We start from the raw sequence: 13,204 nt of genomic DNA, 5'->3' as shown, positions 1-13,204 counted from the left end.
TGGACTTACTTAGCTTTACTTGAGTCGACCGGCCTTCACTTGCCGGTTAGTAGTTTAGTCGAGTTTTAGAGAGTCTAGAGTATTAATCAGTGTTTATTTTTAGTTAATTTAGTTATAATTATTAAACTACTTTTAGCACAATCAAGTTTTTTGCGCCGTTGCCGGGACTCTTGGCGATTGCTTATTAGATTTGATTAGACTTGCTTGCTATACGTGCTATTTGCTTTATTTATTACTTTGAGTCGTGGGAGTCTAATTTTAAGTGTTAGCTATTTTATTCTATTTTCAGTTTTTTTTTATTTTTTGGGTCTTTTATTAGAGCCTACCAATTTTGTTTTGTGTGTTTTTCTCAGGTACATGCCACATCTTCGTTCGCAAGGACCGCCGTTGAATTGTTTTGGACCTACACCGTTGAAGTTCGAGGCAAGTTCGTCTGAAAAGCAACCGATCACCATAGATACTTCACTGAAATCATCACCCACAAATTCACCACCACCAAGTCCTAGACCCGTTCCATTGGCCAAGAATAACCGCACCGTGTACCAGCAAGCTTTTGAAGGGTTCCATAGAGATCACTCAACCATTTTCGCCCCCGACATTAAGTACCCTAACTCGTGCAGATCCCATCCTATGTCATGAACAACATCACCAATCACCACCAGTTCCATGGCCGTGAAGATGAAGATGCACCAGTATACATCAACCGTCTGACCTGTGTGTTCAAAACGTTCAATTTTCAAGGTGCTAACCAGGATGCGATTTCTTCACTTGTTCCCGTTTACACTTTCAGATCGTGCCGCCACTTGGCTCGATTCACAACCTGCTGGAACATTCACCACATGGGAGGCGCTTCCGCAATGCATCCTCAAGAAGTACTTCCCACCTTTTAAGGCCTCTCGCCTCCGGATCAGATCCACTCCTTCCACATGGAGCCGAATGAGCCATACTACCTAGCTTGGGAGTGTTTTCAGAATCTGCTGTCCCGTTGTTCGCAACATGGTCTCACACCTTGGGCCCTTGTTGAGAAGTTTTACAATGGGCTTACTTATGAGGCTCAGGCAAGGTTTGACACAGCTGCTGGGGGTAATCTGATGGACAGGAAGAACGTGACCGAGTGTAACGAGATGTTTGAAAGTTTCGCGCAATCTGAGTACGCGAAGAAACCACGAGGCGGGAATTCCAATCCCGTCACCAATACACACCCTCATCTGCTCAAGGTGTGCACCAGGTTAATCTGGACACCGGTATGGTAGCTGCTTTGGAGAATCTCACCTGAGAGATAAAAGAGCTGAAGACTAAGGCGGATAAGTGTGAGATGTGTAGAGGTGGTCATGGTACACTAGATTACTCGTTGATGAATGATCAGGATGTTGATTTTGTGACTGGTCAGAATAGGTTCCCTAATGCTTACAACAACAATCAGAACTGGAACAACTACAAGAATCAGAATCAAAATCAAAATCAAGGGCAAAGTAACTCGAGTTGGCGTCCGGTTGGTGGGCCACCTGGTTTCCAAGCTCCCTATAACCGAAATCAGGGACAGTATAACAATAAAGGTTCTAATGGTCAAAGTTCGAATAATGTGCCGGATCTGAGTAAGAAGTTGGACAAGATAATGCAGCATATGGTTACTAGAGATCAAGCCACTCAAAAGACCCTTGCCGACCATGATTTGCTTTTGAAGAATCAACAATCAGCTATACTCGACATACAACGAACCATTAGTGATATTGCTCAATAATTAAATGAAAGACCTCCGGGACAGTTTTCAGGATCTACTCAGCAGAATCCGACCGCTCAAATAAAGGCGATTACTACTCATAGCGGTAGGGTTTTGGGTCCCAAGGTGCGAAGGAATGAAGTTGAAGTGGAAGATGAAGAGGTGATGGATGAAGAAATCGAGATAGAAGTACCGGGTAAAGTGCAGAACACCGCACCAGTTGCACCGCCAGTAGAGAAGAAGTCGGTTGATGTCGGACCATCACCTTTGATTGACCATACTCGTATCCCATATCTCGCTCGCGCGAAACACCATAAATATACGCGGGAGTATGGGCACTTTCTTGATATGTTCCTACAGTTGAAGATCAATCTCCCATTCATTGAAGCCCTCCAACACATGCCGAAGTACGCGAAGTTCTTAAAGGACCTGTTGAAGAGGAAAGATGGGTTGGGGAGGTGTCATCGATTCCACTCATGGGAGATTGTTCGGCGGTAGTGTTGAACCGCGTACCCGAGAAGTTGTCAGATCCGAGTGTGTTTACAATTCCAGTTTTGTTTGGTAGTGATGCGATGAGCCAAGCATTGGCGGATTTAAGTGCAAGTATTAATTTGATGCCGTATTCTTTGTACGAGAAGTTGGAGTTAGGCGAGCTTACACCGACTTGCATGTCTTTATCGTTGGCCGACCGTTCTGTGAAGTACCTACGGGGTATTATTGAAAATTTGCTAGTGAAGGTGGATAAGTTCGTGTTCTTCGTAGATTTTGTGGTGCTTGACATGGAGGCCGACGAGAAGGTTCCCATTATTCTTGGTTGTCCGTTTTTACGAACCTCAAAGGCACTTATCGATGTGTATGATGGGAAGATCACGCTTCGGGTTGGTGATGAAAATGTTACTTATGATGTCGCGAGGTCGATGAAGCATCCGGGTGATCAAGATGATTTCAGTGGTCCATGCCATTCGGTTTATTTTATTAACTCTTTTATTGCAGGTATGGATAAATGCTTTGACTACATTTGTGGTACGGATCTAGTGGGAAGTAATGGTTTGGTCGATTGTGATGATTTGGGTGAGGATGAGTCGTGTGAGGACGACTCGGTTTGTGATGAGTTGGATGAGATTTCGGGGTTGCCCGAGATGATTGAGGTAAATGAGATTAGTTGTGAGAATGAGGCGGTTTCTGAGGAAAAACCTGCTCCGTTGGAGTTGAAAGTACTCCCGTCGCACTTGGAGTATGCGTATCTTGACGAGGGCTCGAACTTGCCCGTTATTGTATCATCCAAGCTGACGGAAGAACAGAAGTCAAAGTTGATAGACGTGTTGAAGCTACACAAGGGGGCTATTGCATGGAGATTGTTTGATATTCAAGGTATTAGCACCGCTTATTACATGCATCGGATTCTAATGGAGGATGAGTACAAGCCGGTGGTGCAACTACAAAGACGTCTCAATCAAAATATGCAAGAGGTGGTGAAGAAGGAGGTATTGAAGTTGATGGACGCCAGGATGATTTACCCGATTTCCGATTCTCCATGGGTGAGCCTTACTCAAGTTGTTCCAAAGAAGGGAGGTATGACAATTGTGATGAATGAGAAGAATGAGCTTATCCCTTCGCGTACGGTTACTGGTTGGCGAGTGTGTATTGACTATCGGCGGTTGAATGATGCCACCCGGAAGGACCACTTCCCTTTACTGTTTATTGATCAGATGTTGGAGCGTTTGGCAGGTCAGCATTTTTATTGTTTTCTTGACGGTTTTTCAGGTTATTTTCAAATTCCCATTGCACCGGAAGACCAGGAGAAGACGACTTTTGCATGTCCGTATGGCACGTTTGCGTACCGACGCATGCCGTTTGGACTATGTAACGCTCCGGCTACCTTTCAGCGTTGTATGGTGACCATCTTTCAGGATATGATAGAGATGTCCATGGAGGTGTTTATGGATGATTTTTCATTTTAGGGTAATTCTTTCGATCACTGTTTGGCCAATCTTGTGAAGATGTTGAAGAGGTGTATTGAGACAAAAATGATGTTGAATTGGGAAAAATGCCATTTTATGGTGTTGGGTCATAAGATCTCGAGAGATGGTATTGAGGTGGATCGTGCGAAGATTGATACTATAAGTAGACTTCCTCCACCGAAGAATGTGAAGGCGATTAGGAGTTTCTTGGGTCATGCGGGGTTTTATCGGCGATTTATCCAAGACTTCTCCAAAATTACCCGCCCGATGACCCAACTCCTCGAGAAAGATGTACCGTTTGTTTTTGATGATGAATGTGTGAAGGTGTTCACGTTTTTGAAATAAAAGCTCGTAAGTGCTCCCATCATTTGTTCTCCCGATTGGAGTTTGCCATTCGAGCTCATGTGTGATGCTAGCGATTATGCGGTTGGAGCGGTTTTGGGGCAAAGGCGAGATAAAAATTTTCACCCTATCTATTATGCTAGCAAGACGTTGAATGATGCCCAAGAGAACTACACCACCACCGAGAAGGAGCTTTTAGCCGTTGTTTTCGCATTTGACAAGTTCCACTCATATCTCGTGCTTTCGAAGACCACTGTTTTTACCGATCATGCAGCTTTGCGTTTTCTCTTTCACAAGAAAGACGCGAAGCCTCGTCTCATATGGTGGATTCTTCTACTTTCCGAGTTTGACATGTAGATCAAAGATAAGAAGGGTGCGGAGAACGTAGCGGCCGATCATCTATCCTGCCTAGAGGACCCGAGGAGAGAAGAGTTGCATGAGGAAGAGATTGGTGATACATTCCCTCACGAGTCGATCGATTTTGTTGCGACTGAGAATTAAGGTATGCCATGGTTCACTGATTTGTTAATTATTTGGCTAATGGTTTTGTTTTGGAGGGTATGATTACGCAACAAAAGAGGAAGTTTTCCGGGATGTTAATCGGTATGTGTGGGATGACCCGTTCTTGTTAAAGATTGGTGGTGATCGGATTCTGAGGAGATGTGTGACGAAAGAGAAAGGTTGGGATATTCTCAAGCATGTTCACGAGGGGTTGACTGGAGGTCATCATGGTGCGCATGCTACCGCGCAGAAGGTGTTTGATAGTGGGTTTTATTGGCCGACAGTTGTGAAAGATGCTGAAGAGTTTGTGAAGCTTTGTGATGCGTGCCAAAGAACAGGTAATATTTCCTCCAAGAATGAGATGCCTCAAAACCCAATACAAATTCTTGAAATCTTTGATGTTTGGGGCATCGATTTCATTGGACCGTTTCCCATCTCGAATGGTAATAAGTATATTTTGGTGGCGATTGATTATGTGTCGAAGTGGGTGGAAGCCCAAGTGTTGGCCACGAACGATGCACGAGTTGTTGTGAGGTTTCTTAAGAAGTTGTTTACTCGTTTCGGTACTCCGAGAGCTATTATTAGTGATCGGGGCACCCATTTTTGTAATGTCGTCATGGAGAAAGCATTGGCTCGTTATGGGGTTACTCATCGTACCTCTACTGCTTGTCACCCTCAAACGAATGGTCAAGTCGAGAATGCAAATCGAGGGGTGAAGAGGATTTTGGAGAACACGGTTGGGGTTAGTCGGAAAAGTTAGATGATGCGTTGTGGGCATTCCGAACAGCGTACAAGACTGCGTTGGGTACTACACTGTTTATGCTTTTTTATGGTAAGTCTTGTCATCTTCCGGTTGAGTTGGAGCATCGTGCTTATTGGGCATTGAAGACAGTAAATGTCGATCTTACCGAGGCCGCGAGGGAAAGATATTTTCAGATTCATGAGTTGGAAGAGCTAAGGGATGCAACATACTCTCGATCGTTGAACATCAAAGAAAAGACGAAAGCGTTACACGATCGGCGGTTGAAAGGAAGCAAAGAGTTCAAGAAAGGCGATAAGGTGTTGTTATTTAACTCTCGTTTGAAGTTGTTTGCAGGAAAGTTGAGGTCTAAGTGGACGGGACCGTACTTGGTGAAAGAAGTTTTCCCGTATGGAATGGTGGAATTGGAGAATCCGGATAATGGAATGTCTTGGAAGGTGAACGGTCATCGTTTAAAGCACTATCTTGGAGGACCGGATGAATCGATCGATGTGGAGGAAACTCCTCTCGATCCATCGCACTGAATTGTCACACGAGGTTCTTGAGTGAAAACTCAAGTGTAGAGTTTGTACATTCTTTCCTATTTTTATTTCTATTTTATTTTTATATTTTTCCTTGAGTCATTGACGTAGTTTTTCTGTAGTTTTTATTTGTTTTTAAGTTTTGAAAGTTTTGAAGGAAGAGAGTGTGAGAGAGAAGATCCCCTTGAAGTATAATGCAACATTTAAGTGTGGGGATGGAGCAGTAGGAGCCGTATACTTTTCTGATTATTTATTTGCTGCTTTTATTCATGTTTATTAGATTGGTTGGTTGGTCTGGTTACGTACTTTGAATGATTATATCTATCAAATTGATAAGATGAATTTTTAGATATTGTTGTATTGTTGCCGTTTCCGTTCATGTACGAGAGAAGGGAGATATTGGTTGTTGAGCACGTTCGGAGATGGAGGGCATTTCTGGAAGAAGACTTTAGCGTCATACTTCACTCGCATATTACCAGCTAAGTCTTTTTTCCTTTTTACTTTGTTTTGTTCTTATTTATTTTTGAATTTTTTTAAATTTTTGAGTTGTGTTTCCGTTCCTGCATTGAGGACAATGCAAATTTTAAGTGTGGGAATATGAACACATTTTTTTAACTTGTTTTATTTATATTTATCAAAAAAAAAAGGTTTTGAAAAATTTATATTTATCTAAAAAAAAAGTTTTGAAAAATGTCCCTTGAATGTATTTCTTTTTGCGTATAAATGGGAGATGAGGATACCTATCGGGAATCGGTTTTTCAAACTACTAATAATAAGATATAATTAAAGAACAAGCACTTAACTTGGGATGTGTCGGTAGGCTCAGCCTTGAGAATGAAAGGGCAGTTTGATAGTTGGTTTTAAATGAAAATATATGATTTTTAGTGGGATACATGTTGAGTCAATATAAAAAACGAGATGAAAGGTCGGGCCATACTCAAGCCTCATTTTTAGTTTGATTGTAGAAAATTATGCTTTTATAGAAATCTGAATACGCTATCATATGATGCTTGGGTAGGTTTAAACGTTAAAGTATACCGTGTAGCCTGTGATATAAACTTAAAACGTGCACTTCTAGTTTTAGTGGTTAACACTTCATAGGCGTATGGTTTTATAGCCTTAAATCCTGTATTGATGGGATGCCTCGGGTTCGGAGACCACGGGTCTTTTTACGGTTGTTCATCTGGGTATCTTCGGACATTTAATTAAATAAAAGCTTTTAAGCATAAACCCGTAGTTTACTGCAATCATTACACTCACTTACATCAATTACAGTGAAGTAAAATCTTGATGATCTAGTGATCATCCCGCTGTTAGTCATACGTGGTCCTCTTACTTGCGTCCCATACCATTAAGAACAGGATCAACTAGAGACACGAGTATGTAAACCGACAGATGAAAACTTGTAAAATCACGTGTAGTAATGGGTCCGAGGTGTTGCTTGATAACGGGGGTATGTCATGTAGTGGGGAACACTTGCTAGATAGTTGAATAATTGAACCTTAATCGTATCTAATAGCTGCCTGGTATACTTTGATGTTTAAATTTAGGTGGATAAACAATATCTTTGATCGTCTTAGCTGTTCATGAAAAATGTGCAACAATGTTTTAATCTGCCATCTATGAGGTTTAAGTCAAGTTGGGGTGGTTTGATCCGGTAAAAAATAAAACGGGTCTTGACTGTTGGTTCCACTAAATTATATAAAAATAATAATAATAATAGTTGGATCTTACTTGTCCCGATAAAGACAAAGGCATGGGTTTAAGTGGACAACAATATCAGTGATCGTAGTTTTTGCGTTGTTCTAAATTTTTAAGATAACCTATATTTTTTAAGATCGTATTTCTCCGATTCTGATCCCATTGCAATTAGATTTTTTCAGGGACGAAAAAGGTTTAAGTGTGGGGATATTTGATGTAGTTTAAAATATTCATATTATTTTATATATTGCCTATACTTTTGGATCCTTTGAGCCAAGTTTTTATTGAATATTATTATTATGTGGTTCAAATTTGTATGTTTTAAGGTTTCAAAAGAGAATGAGCTAAAATCATTTAATAGTTTATTTATTCCTTCGATTATAATATTCTACCATTAATGAATAACCGGACTTAAACAAAATCTCATAACAAAAGGTTAAAAATAAAGTTTACGTTTGGTACAAATGTATCATTTGATGGTAATGTAATTTAATTGTCATAATTATGATAGAGTTCATCATTTTATATTGTATGCTCTACAAGAATAATAAATAATGGTGCTATACTTTTGTGAATGATTAAATTCATCTATATTAGTTCACTGAAATCAATTTAAGCATTATTTTTATTATTAATGTTATTTTATTTGTTGTACGTAAAGCAGATGACAGTTAAAGGAATTCAAGAAGGGAATTAGAATATGGGCTGGGCCACACATTATGAATTATGAAGGCGGTGGAGAAAAAAATATATAAAGGGCTTTTACCCTACTGCCGTGAATAGGAGAGAGCAGAAGTCAAAGGCAGAAGAACCCTACGGAGAATAAAGTCAATCGCAAGGGGGCAGCCGTAAGAAAGGGTTTCAACAAAGACTAAACAATTGGTTCAAGCAAATAGTGTCCGGGTTCAACGCCTATTCATTCAATCATCTTTATTATTTGGTTTGAATTCATTATTTTCGTCATGAATTATTTGAACCTATTTATTATATTTTGTTCTTGAGTATGGTTGTTGGCTAAACCCTTAGACTGCCTAGGTTATGATGAACCTACTTTGATGTTTTGATTTGACTTGGGATTATTTATCGTTATGGTTTTTATGTTTTAGTAAAAGATTTATTTATATTAAATTGATGCATATAGATGCTTAGGATTGTTTGATGAGTTTTGTTCCATAGCTTTTCTTGATTATTGTTTGTCATATGATAGGATTGCTATTAGGTCAATTACTTCGTGTTTTGATTATTTTATGGTTGATTTCATGATAAGATCATAGGAATAATATTGTCAAATAAACCTAAGTGTGCCGCTAACCTAAAATCTGTAAAGTGCTAGGTTATTGATAGATCTTTATTATTTAATCTTGCTAGATTTAGTTCTTCGTAAGGAGTCCGTCTAGGGTTGATTATTTATTATTGTCTATTGAGTCAATTAAATATTTTAAATTGCCTTTGATTTCCGCGCTGTAAGGTAGGATTTCGTATAAAGGAACTAAATCATAATTAATTAGGAGACCGTAAGGGAACTTGATTTTTAATACTGGTGTGCGTTAAAATTTATTAGAAACCCATAGGTGTCTTCTTGAGAAGGGTCAGGGGTCATGTTCGGGTTTTCTTTTAAGTGTCTATTTTACGATCCCAGTCCATAACTAAATATTTTCCCGGGTTAAGTCATAACTGAAATTTAGGGGATTCTAGCCTAGGTAGACTCATCATCATCTTATTTTAAACAACAAATTCTTGCTTTTGTTTAAATTACTTGTTTTCTTAATTAGTTTTTAATTATAGTATTAAATTAGTATTTTAAATAAAAACCCCCAAAACAAATATAATTAATAAGTCGTGTTTTGTAGTCGAGTCTAATTAGCTAATAAATGTAATTTAGAGAGTCTCGTGGGTTCGACATCCGGACTTACTTAGCTTTACTAGAGTCGACCGGTTCACTTGCCGATTAGTAGTTTCGTCGAGTTTTTGAGAGTCTAGAGTATTAATTATTGTTTATTTTTAGTTAATTTAGTTAATAATTATTAAACTACTTTTAGCACATCAAGTATTAAAACCGTTGAAAAATGAAGTTAAATTTTATCCTCCGCCTCCATTCCTTGAAAGGCTTCGAGGCACAAGGAAAGAACGAGATAAGAACATGAAATCTTGGAGATGTTCCGGAAAGTAGAGGTAAACATTCCACTCCTTGATGCCATAAAACAAGTTCCACGATATGCAAAGTTCCTAAAACAACTTTGTGCATCAAAGAAAAAGCTTAAAGGTACTAAAACGGTCAAGGTTAGTGAAAATATTTCAGTAGTGTTACAAAAGAAACTACCCCCAAAGTGCAAGGACCCAGGTGTTTTCACCGTTCCTTTTAAATTGGAGAATATTAGTCTGCTTCGAGCTATGTTGGACCTTGGAACCTCTATTAACGTCCTACCATACTCAATTTTTAAAACACTTAATGTGGGACCGTTAAAGAGGACCAGGGTGACCATTCAATTGGCCGACCGATCCATAGTTTACCCAAAAGGTTTGTTAGAGGATGTGTTGGTCCAAGTGAATGAGGTAGTATTTCCAGTTGATTTTTATGTGTTAGACATGCAAGATGATGACAAACCAAATTCCAGTTCGATTTTACTTGGGAGACCATTTTTGAAAACTTTAAGAACTAAAATCGATGTTTATAACGGTACTCTATCTATGGAATTTGATGGACAAGTCATAAACTTTAACATAAATGATGTTATTCGTTACCCGAGTGATGTCTCATCTTTGAGTTATATAGATGTCGATGAACCACCAATTGGTAAAGGTTTTGAGTTGTCTAACAATGATGTTTCAAGTATTAATCTTAAACAAAAATACAGATGAAGTTACATCAAAAGAACGGATTGAAAAGTTTAAGTTTGGAGAGGAGATAACGGAGACTGATAAACGGAAGAAAGAAAGGCCAAAAGCATGAAAACTAAAGTTACTAAATGTTGGCCAAAGGCTTCTTCCGTTTATGGTGACACCCGGTTGAATGAAGTTTAACGAGAGCCAAAGACAGTAAAGAAAGGCGCTTCGCGGGAGGCAACCTGTGATTTTGTTTGTTTATTTTCTTTTACAAAAATAAAAAAACTAAATAAAATAAAAAGTTCAACCAGGTGGTGTGAAAGTAGTTTTGGTCAGAACTTTGACCCGGCCGTGCTAAAAATTCTTTACAAAACAAGCCTAGCCGTGTAGAGATTTAGTAAGCCAGGTGTATCTATCGTTGCAACACCATCATTAGGACCGCCAACATTACCTTCAACTATATCTAAAAGCCATTTCGCAAATAATAGTGTTGTTTTTTATGCCTCGAGTCTAACGAAGGCATACATAATAGTGTTGTTTGTTTTTATTATCTCGTCGTGATCCATAAATGTTTTAAGCAATTTGCTAAAAAAAAGTCATAACTAATGTAGTTACCCTAGTTAGCAGATTCACATAATATTTTTAAACATAACAACACTATATTCCCCAAAAATTATACAAATATTAAGAGCAAAACAGATTATGGCATCTGATTATTAGCATAAAATTATGAAGCTAGTACTAGTTTGCAAACAAAATGAACCCATATTATGTTTAAGATAAGCATCATGATGATTGTAGTATTTTACAATCTAAATTTAGGCAATATTAACCAAAAGACAACACAAAGGAATGCACACGTGTTTGTCTTCAAAACTAGTCTTTTCTCTACTATTCAACAAAACATGCATAAATTTTTCAAACTATTATATGTAACCAAAAGAGCAATCTTATTGATTTCCGTATAATTTTTACGATAAATGTTGAATTTACAGAAACTTTAAATCATGCGACTTAAAGTGAGTCAACTATTAGTATTTAATGAGTATATATTATAATCATGAAAAGTTGAAATTTTATGATTGCTAAATATTTTTTTATCGTTCGTTCAACTATTTTTAATTTTGATGTAACATAATACTTACCAACAATGATGTTCATTTTAGTAACCTTGTCAATAAGCGTATTAATGTTATGAAACTTGAATCCGTGAAAATGACCATCAAAATCTTCACAGGGTGTAATAGTTGACTTCAGAAAGAAATTGACTTTTTTGTCATTATTCACATACTTGTATGTAGTTCTATAGTCACCAACAGAAACATTTTTTACAATGTAACACGCATTTTCAGATATATATCTCTCAAATTTGTATATAAATTTTTGTAATATGCTTCCATGAACTATGTTTCCCTGGCATATAAAAAGAATTAAAATGTTAAAATAAAAGATAATGTAATGAAACTAACATATATAAAAACACATAACATATCATACATGTTGATCAATTAAGATCATGTCTTTTGAGATGATTTTCTAGGGTTTATCCCAAACATGATTTTCTCACTACCGAATTACAGAAACTTAGATGATAGAGTCATCCTTGGAGTCCTTAGAACCCGAAAATTGATTGAGTATGATAACTTTTTTTCTCACCAACCAATTTGTATTGAAATAACTCAAGTTTTTTTTAATTTATTACAATTAAAAGTCATATAAGTATATGAAACAATAAAAAGTATTAGATAGGAAATGCAAACGGGAGGAATATGAAAAAAAAAAACATACTAACTTGTTTGCCATAGTTGTGACTACTGCGTGAGTTAGTAGATTACCATAGGTTGTTGTGTATTATATATAGCACTTTTATAAATATTAGATAAAGAACGTTTTAAAATTTAAAGACTAATACTGTGAAATTATGGAATATTTGAAGAGTAAGTTGCAACATTTAATTGAGCTGATATATATATTTTCCTATAATTATTTAAAACAGTTAAGAAATTGTGATTATCGATTTCAAAATAATTAAAGAATTCGGATTTATAGGAAACAATCATGGTAAATGAGTTGAACATATGAAATAAAAAGCCGTAATTGTAACTTTCTTCATATTAGACATTAATATCTACTATAAAAAACTCTACCTAAAATAATCTATTGATTTATATTTAGGGAAGATTGAAAAATTAAATCATTCACATACGTTCAAAGAAAATATATAGTTTGAAAAATTGTTGAAATACTAAACATTTAGTAAACCATGATTGTTTCCAGAATTATAAAACTAATAAGAAAAAAAAACAGAATTTAATACATAATTAACTCCGATTTAAAAATAATAATTATTTGGTTTTAAAATGCTAAGAGAATTTCTACTATTTATAAAATATACATGAAAGTTACGTTTATGTGTAAAGCTTACTTTATAAAAAAATAAAAGGAAACAATACTATTAATAATATAGTTTAACTAATATAGTTTAAGTAATAAAAAACAAAAGGGAACAATTGATAAATAATAAAGTGTTAAATTTCAAAAAATGTATAGTTTGATACTAATCACATGTGAAGAGGTAGGTCCCAGCAGAGCCCAGTTGGACCCGCAAGACTCACCTTGAAGAGGGACGTCTGCGCAGAAACCAACTGGATCCGCAGGACCAAACATGCTCAGAGACGTGACGTCCTTACGCGCAGTACGCAAGCTGTTCCCGCAGGAAATGCCTCCCGATGGTGAAGGACTCCGCCTGTTCCCGCAGCTTCGGATACAAGCCATCAGGGAAGGCCACCCGCGCAGCAAGGCTACACGCACAAGGCACTTAGCTCTCAATCACTCAGTGTCACCTGAAGGAATGAGCGAAGCCGGGAACAATCCC

The 13,204-nt window shown here is 37.4% G+C and overlaps 2 protein-coding genes across 2 annotated transcripts; both read left to right on the top strand.

Moving 5' to 3' along the window:
* The first annotated feature begins 2,292 nt into the window (after positions 1 to 2,292).
* LOC143622003 (uncharacterized) lies at positions 2,293 to 5,808 on the top strand. Its single transcript, XM_077093262.1, has 6 exons — positions 2,293 to 2,536; positions 2,714 to 3,357; positions 4,381 to 4,474; positions 4,581 to 4,754; positions 4,809 to 4,862; positions 5,312 to 5,808. Exons 1-6 carry the CDS (start codon positions 2,293 to 2,295, stop codon positions 5,806 to 5,808), a joined length of 1,707 nt encoding a protein of 568 aa, XP_076949377.1.
* A 3,852-nt stretch (positions 5,809 to 9,660) lies between these two features.
* Positions 9,661 to 10,365, top strand: LOC143622002 (uncharacterized). Its single transcript, XM_077093261.1, has one exon. It carries the CDS (start codon positions 9,661 to 9,663, stop codon positions 10,363 to 10,365), a length of 705 nt encoding a protein of 234 aa, XP_076949376.1.
* The last annotated feature ends 2,839 nt before the right edge of the window (positions 10,366 to 13,204 follow it).

This window comes from Bidens hawaiensis, unplaced genomic scaffold (genome assembly GCF_021521415.1).
Source record: "Bidens hawaiensis isolate Kalapana, Puna unplaced genomic scaffold, B.hawaiensis_p1.1 tig00003004_1, whole genome shotgun sequence".
Classification (NCBI taxonomy): Eukaryota; Viridiplantae; Streptophyta; class Magnoliopsida; order Asterales; family Asteraceae; genus Bidens; species Bidens hawaiensis.
The sequence above is the reverse complement of the archived record's forward strand: the minus strand, read 5'-3'. Positions and strand labels throughout refer to the sequence as shown.

What these genes read in the sequence shown, in the direction of transcription:
- LOC143622003 (XM_077093262.1), top strand. Translation starts at nt 2,293, where the DNA reads ATGAGCCAAGCATTGGCGGATTTAAGTGCAAGTATTAATTTGATGCCG. An exon ending in GGTTCCCATTATTCTTGGTT is followed by an intron (nt 2,537 to 2,713) that starts GTCCGTTTTTAC and finishes CTTTTATTGCAG; the next exon opens with GTATGGATAAATGCTTTGAC. An exon ending in GTACGGTTACTGGTTGGCGA is followed by an intron (nt 3,358 to 4,380) that starts GTGTGTATTGAC and finishes TTTGACATGTAG; the next exon opens with ATCAAAGATAAGAAGGGTGC.
- LOC143622002 (XM_077093261.1), top strand. Translation starts at nt 9,661, where the DNA reads ATGTTCCGGAAAGTAGAGGTAAACATTCCACTCCTTGATGCCATAAAA.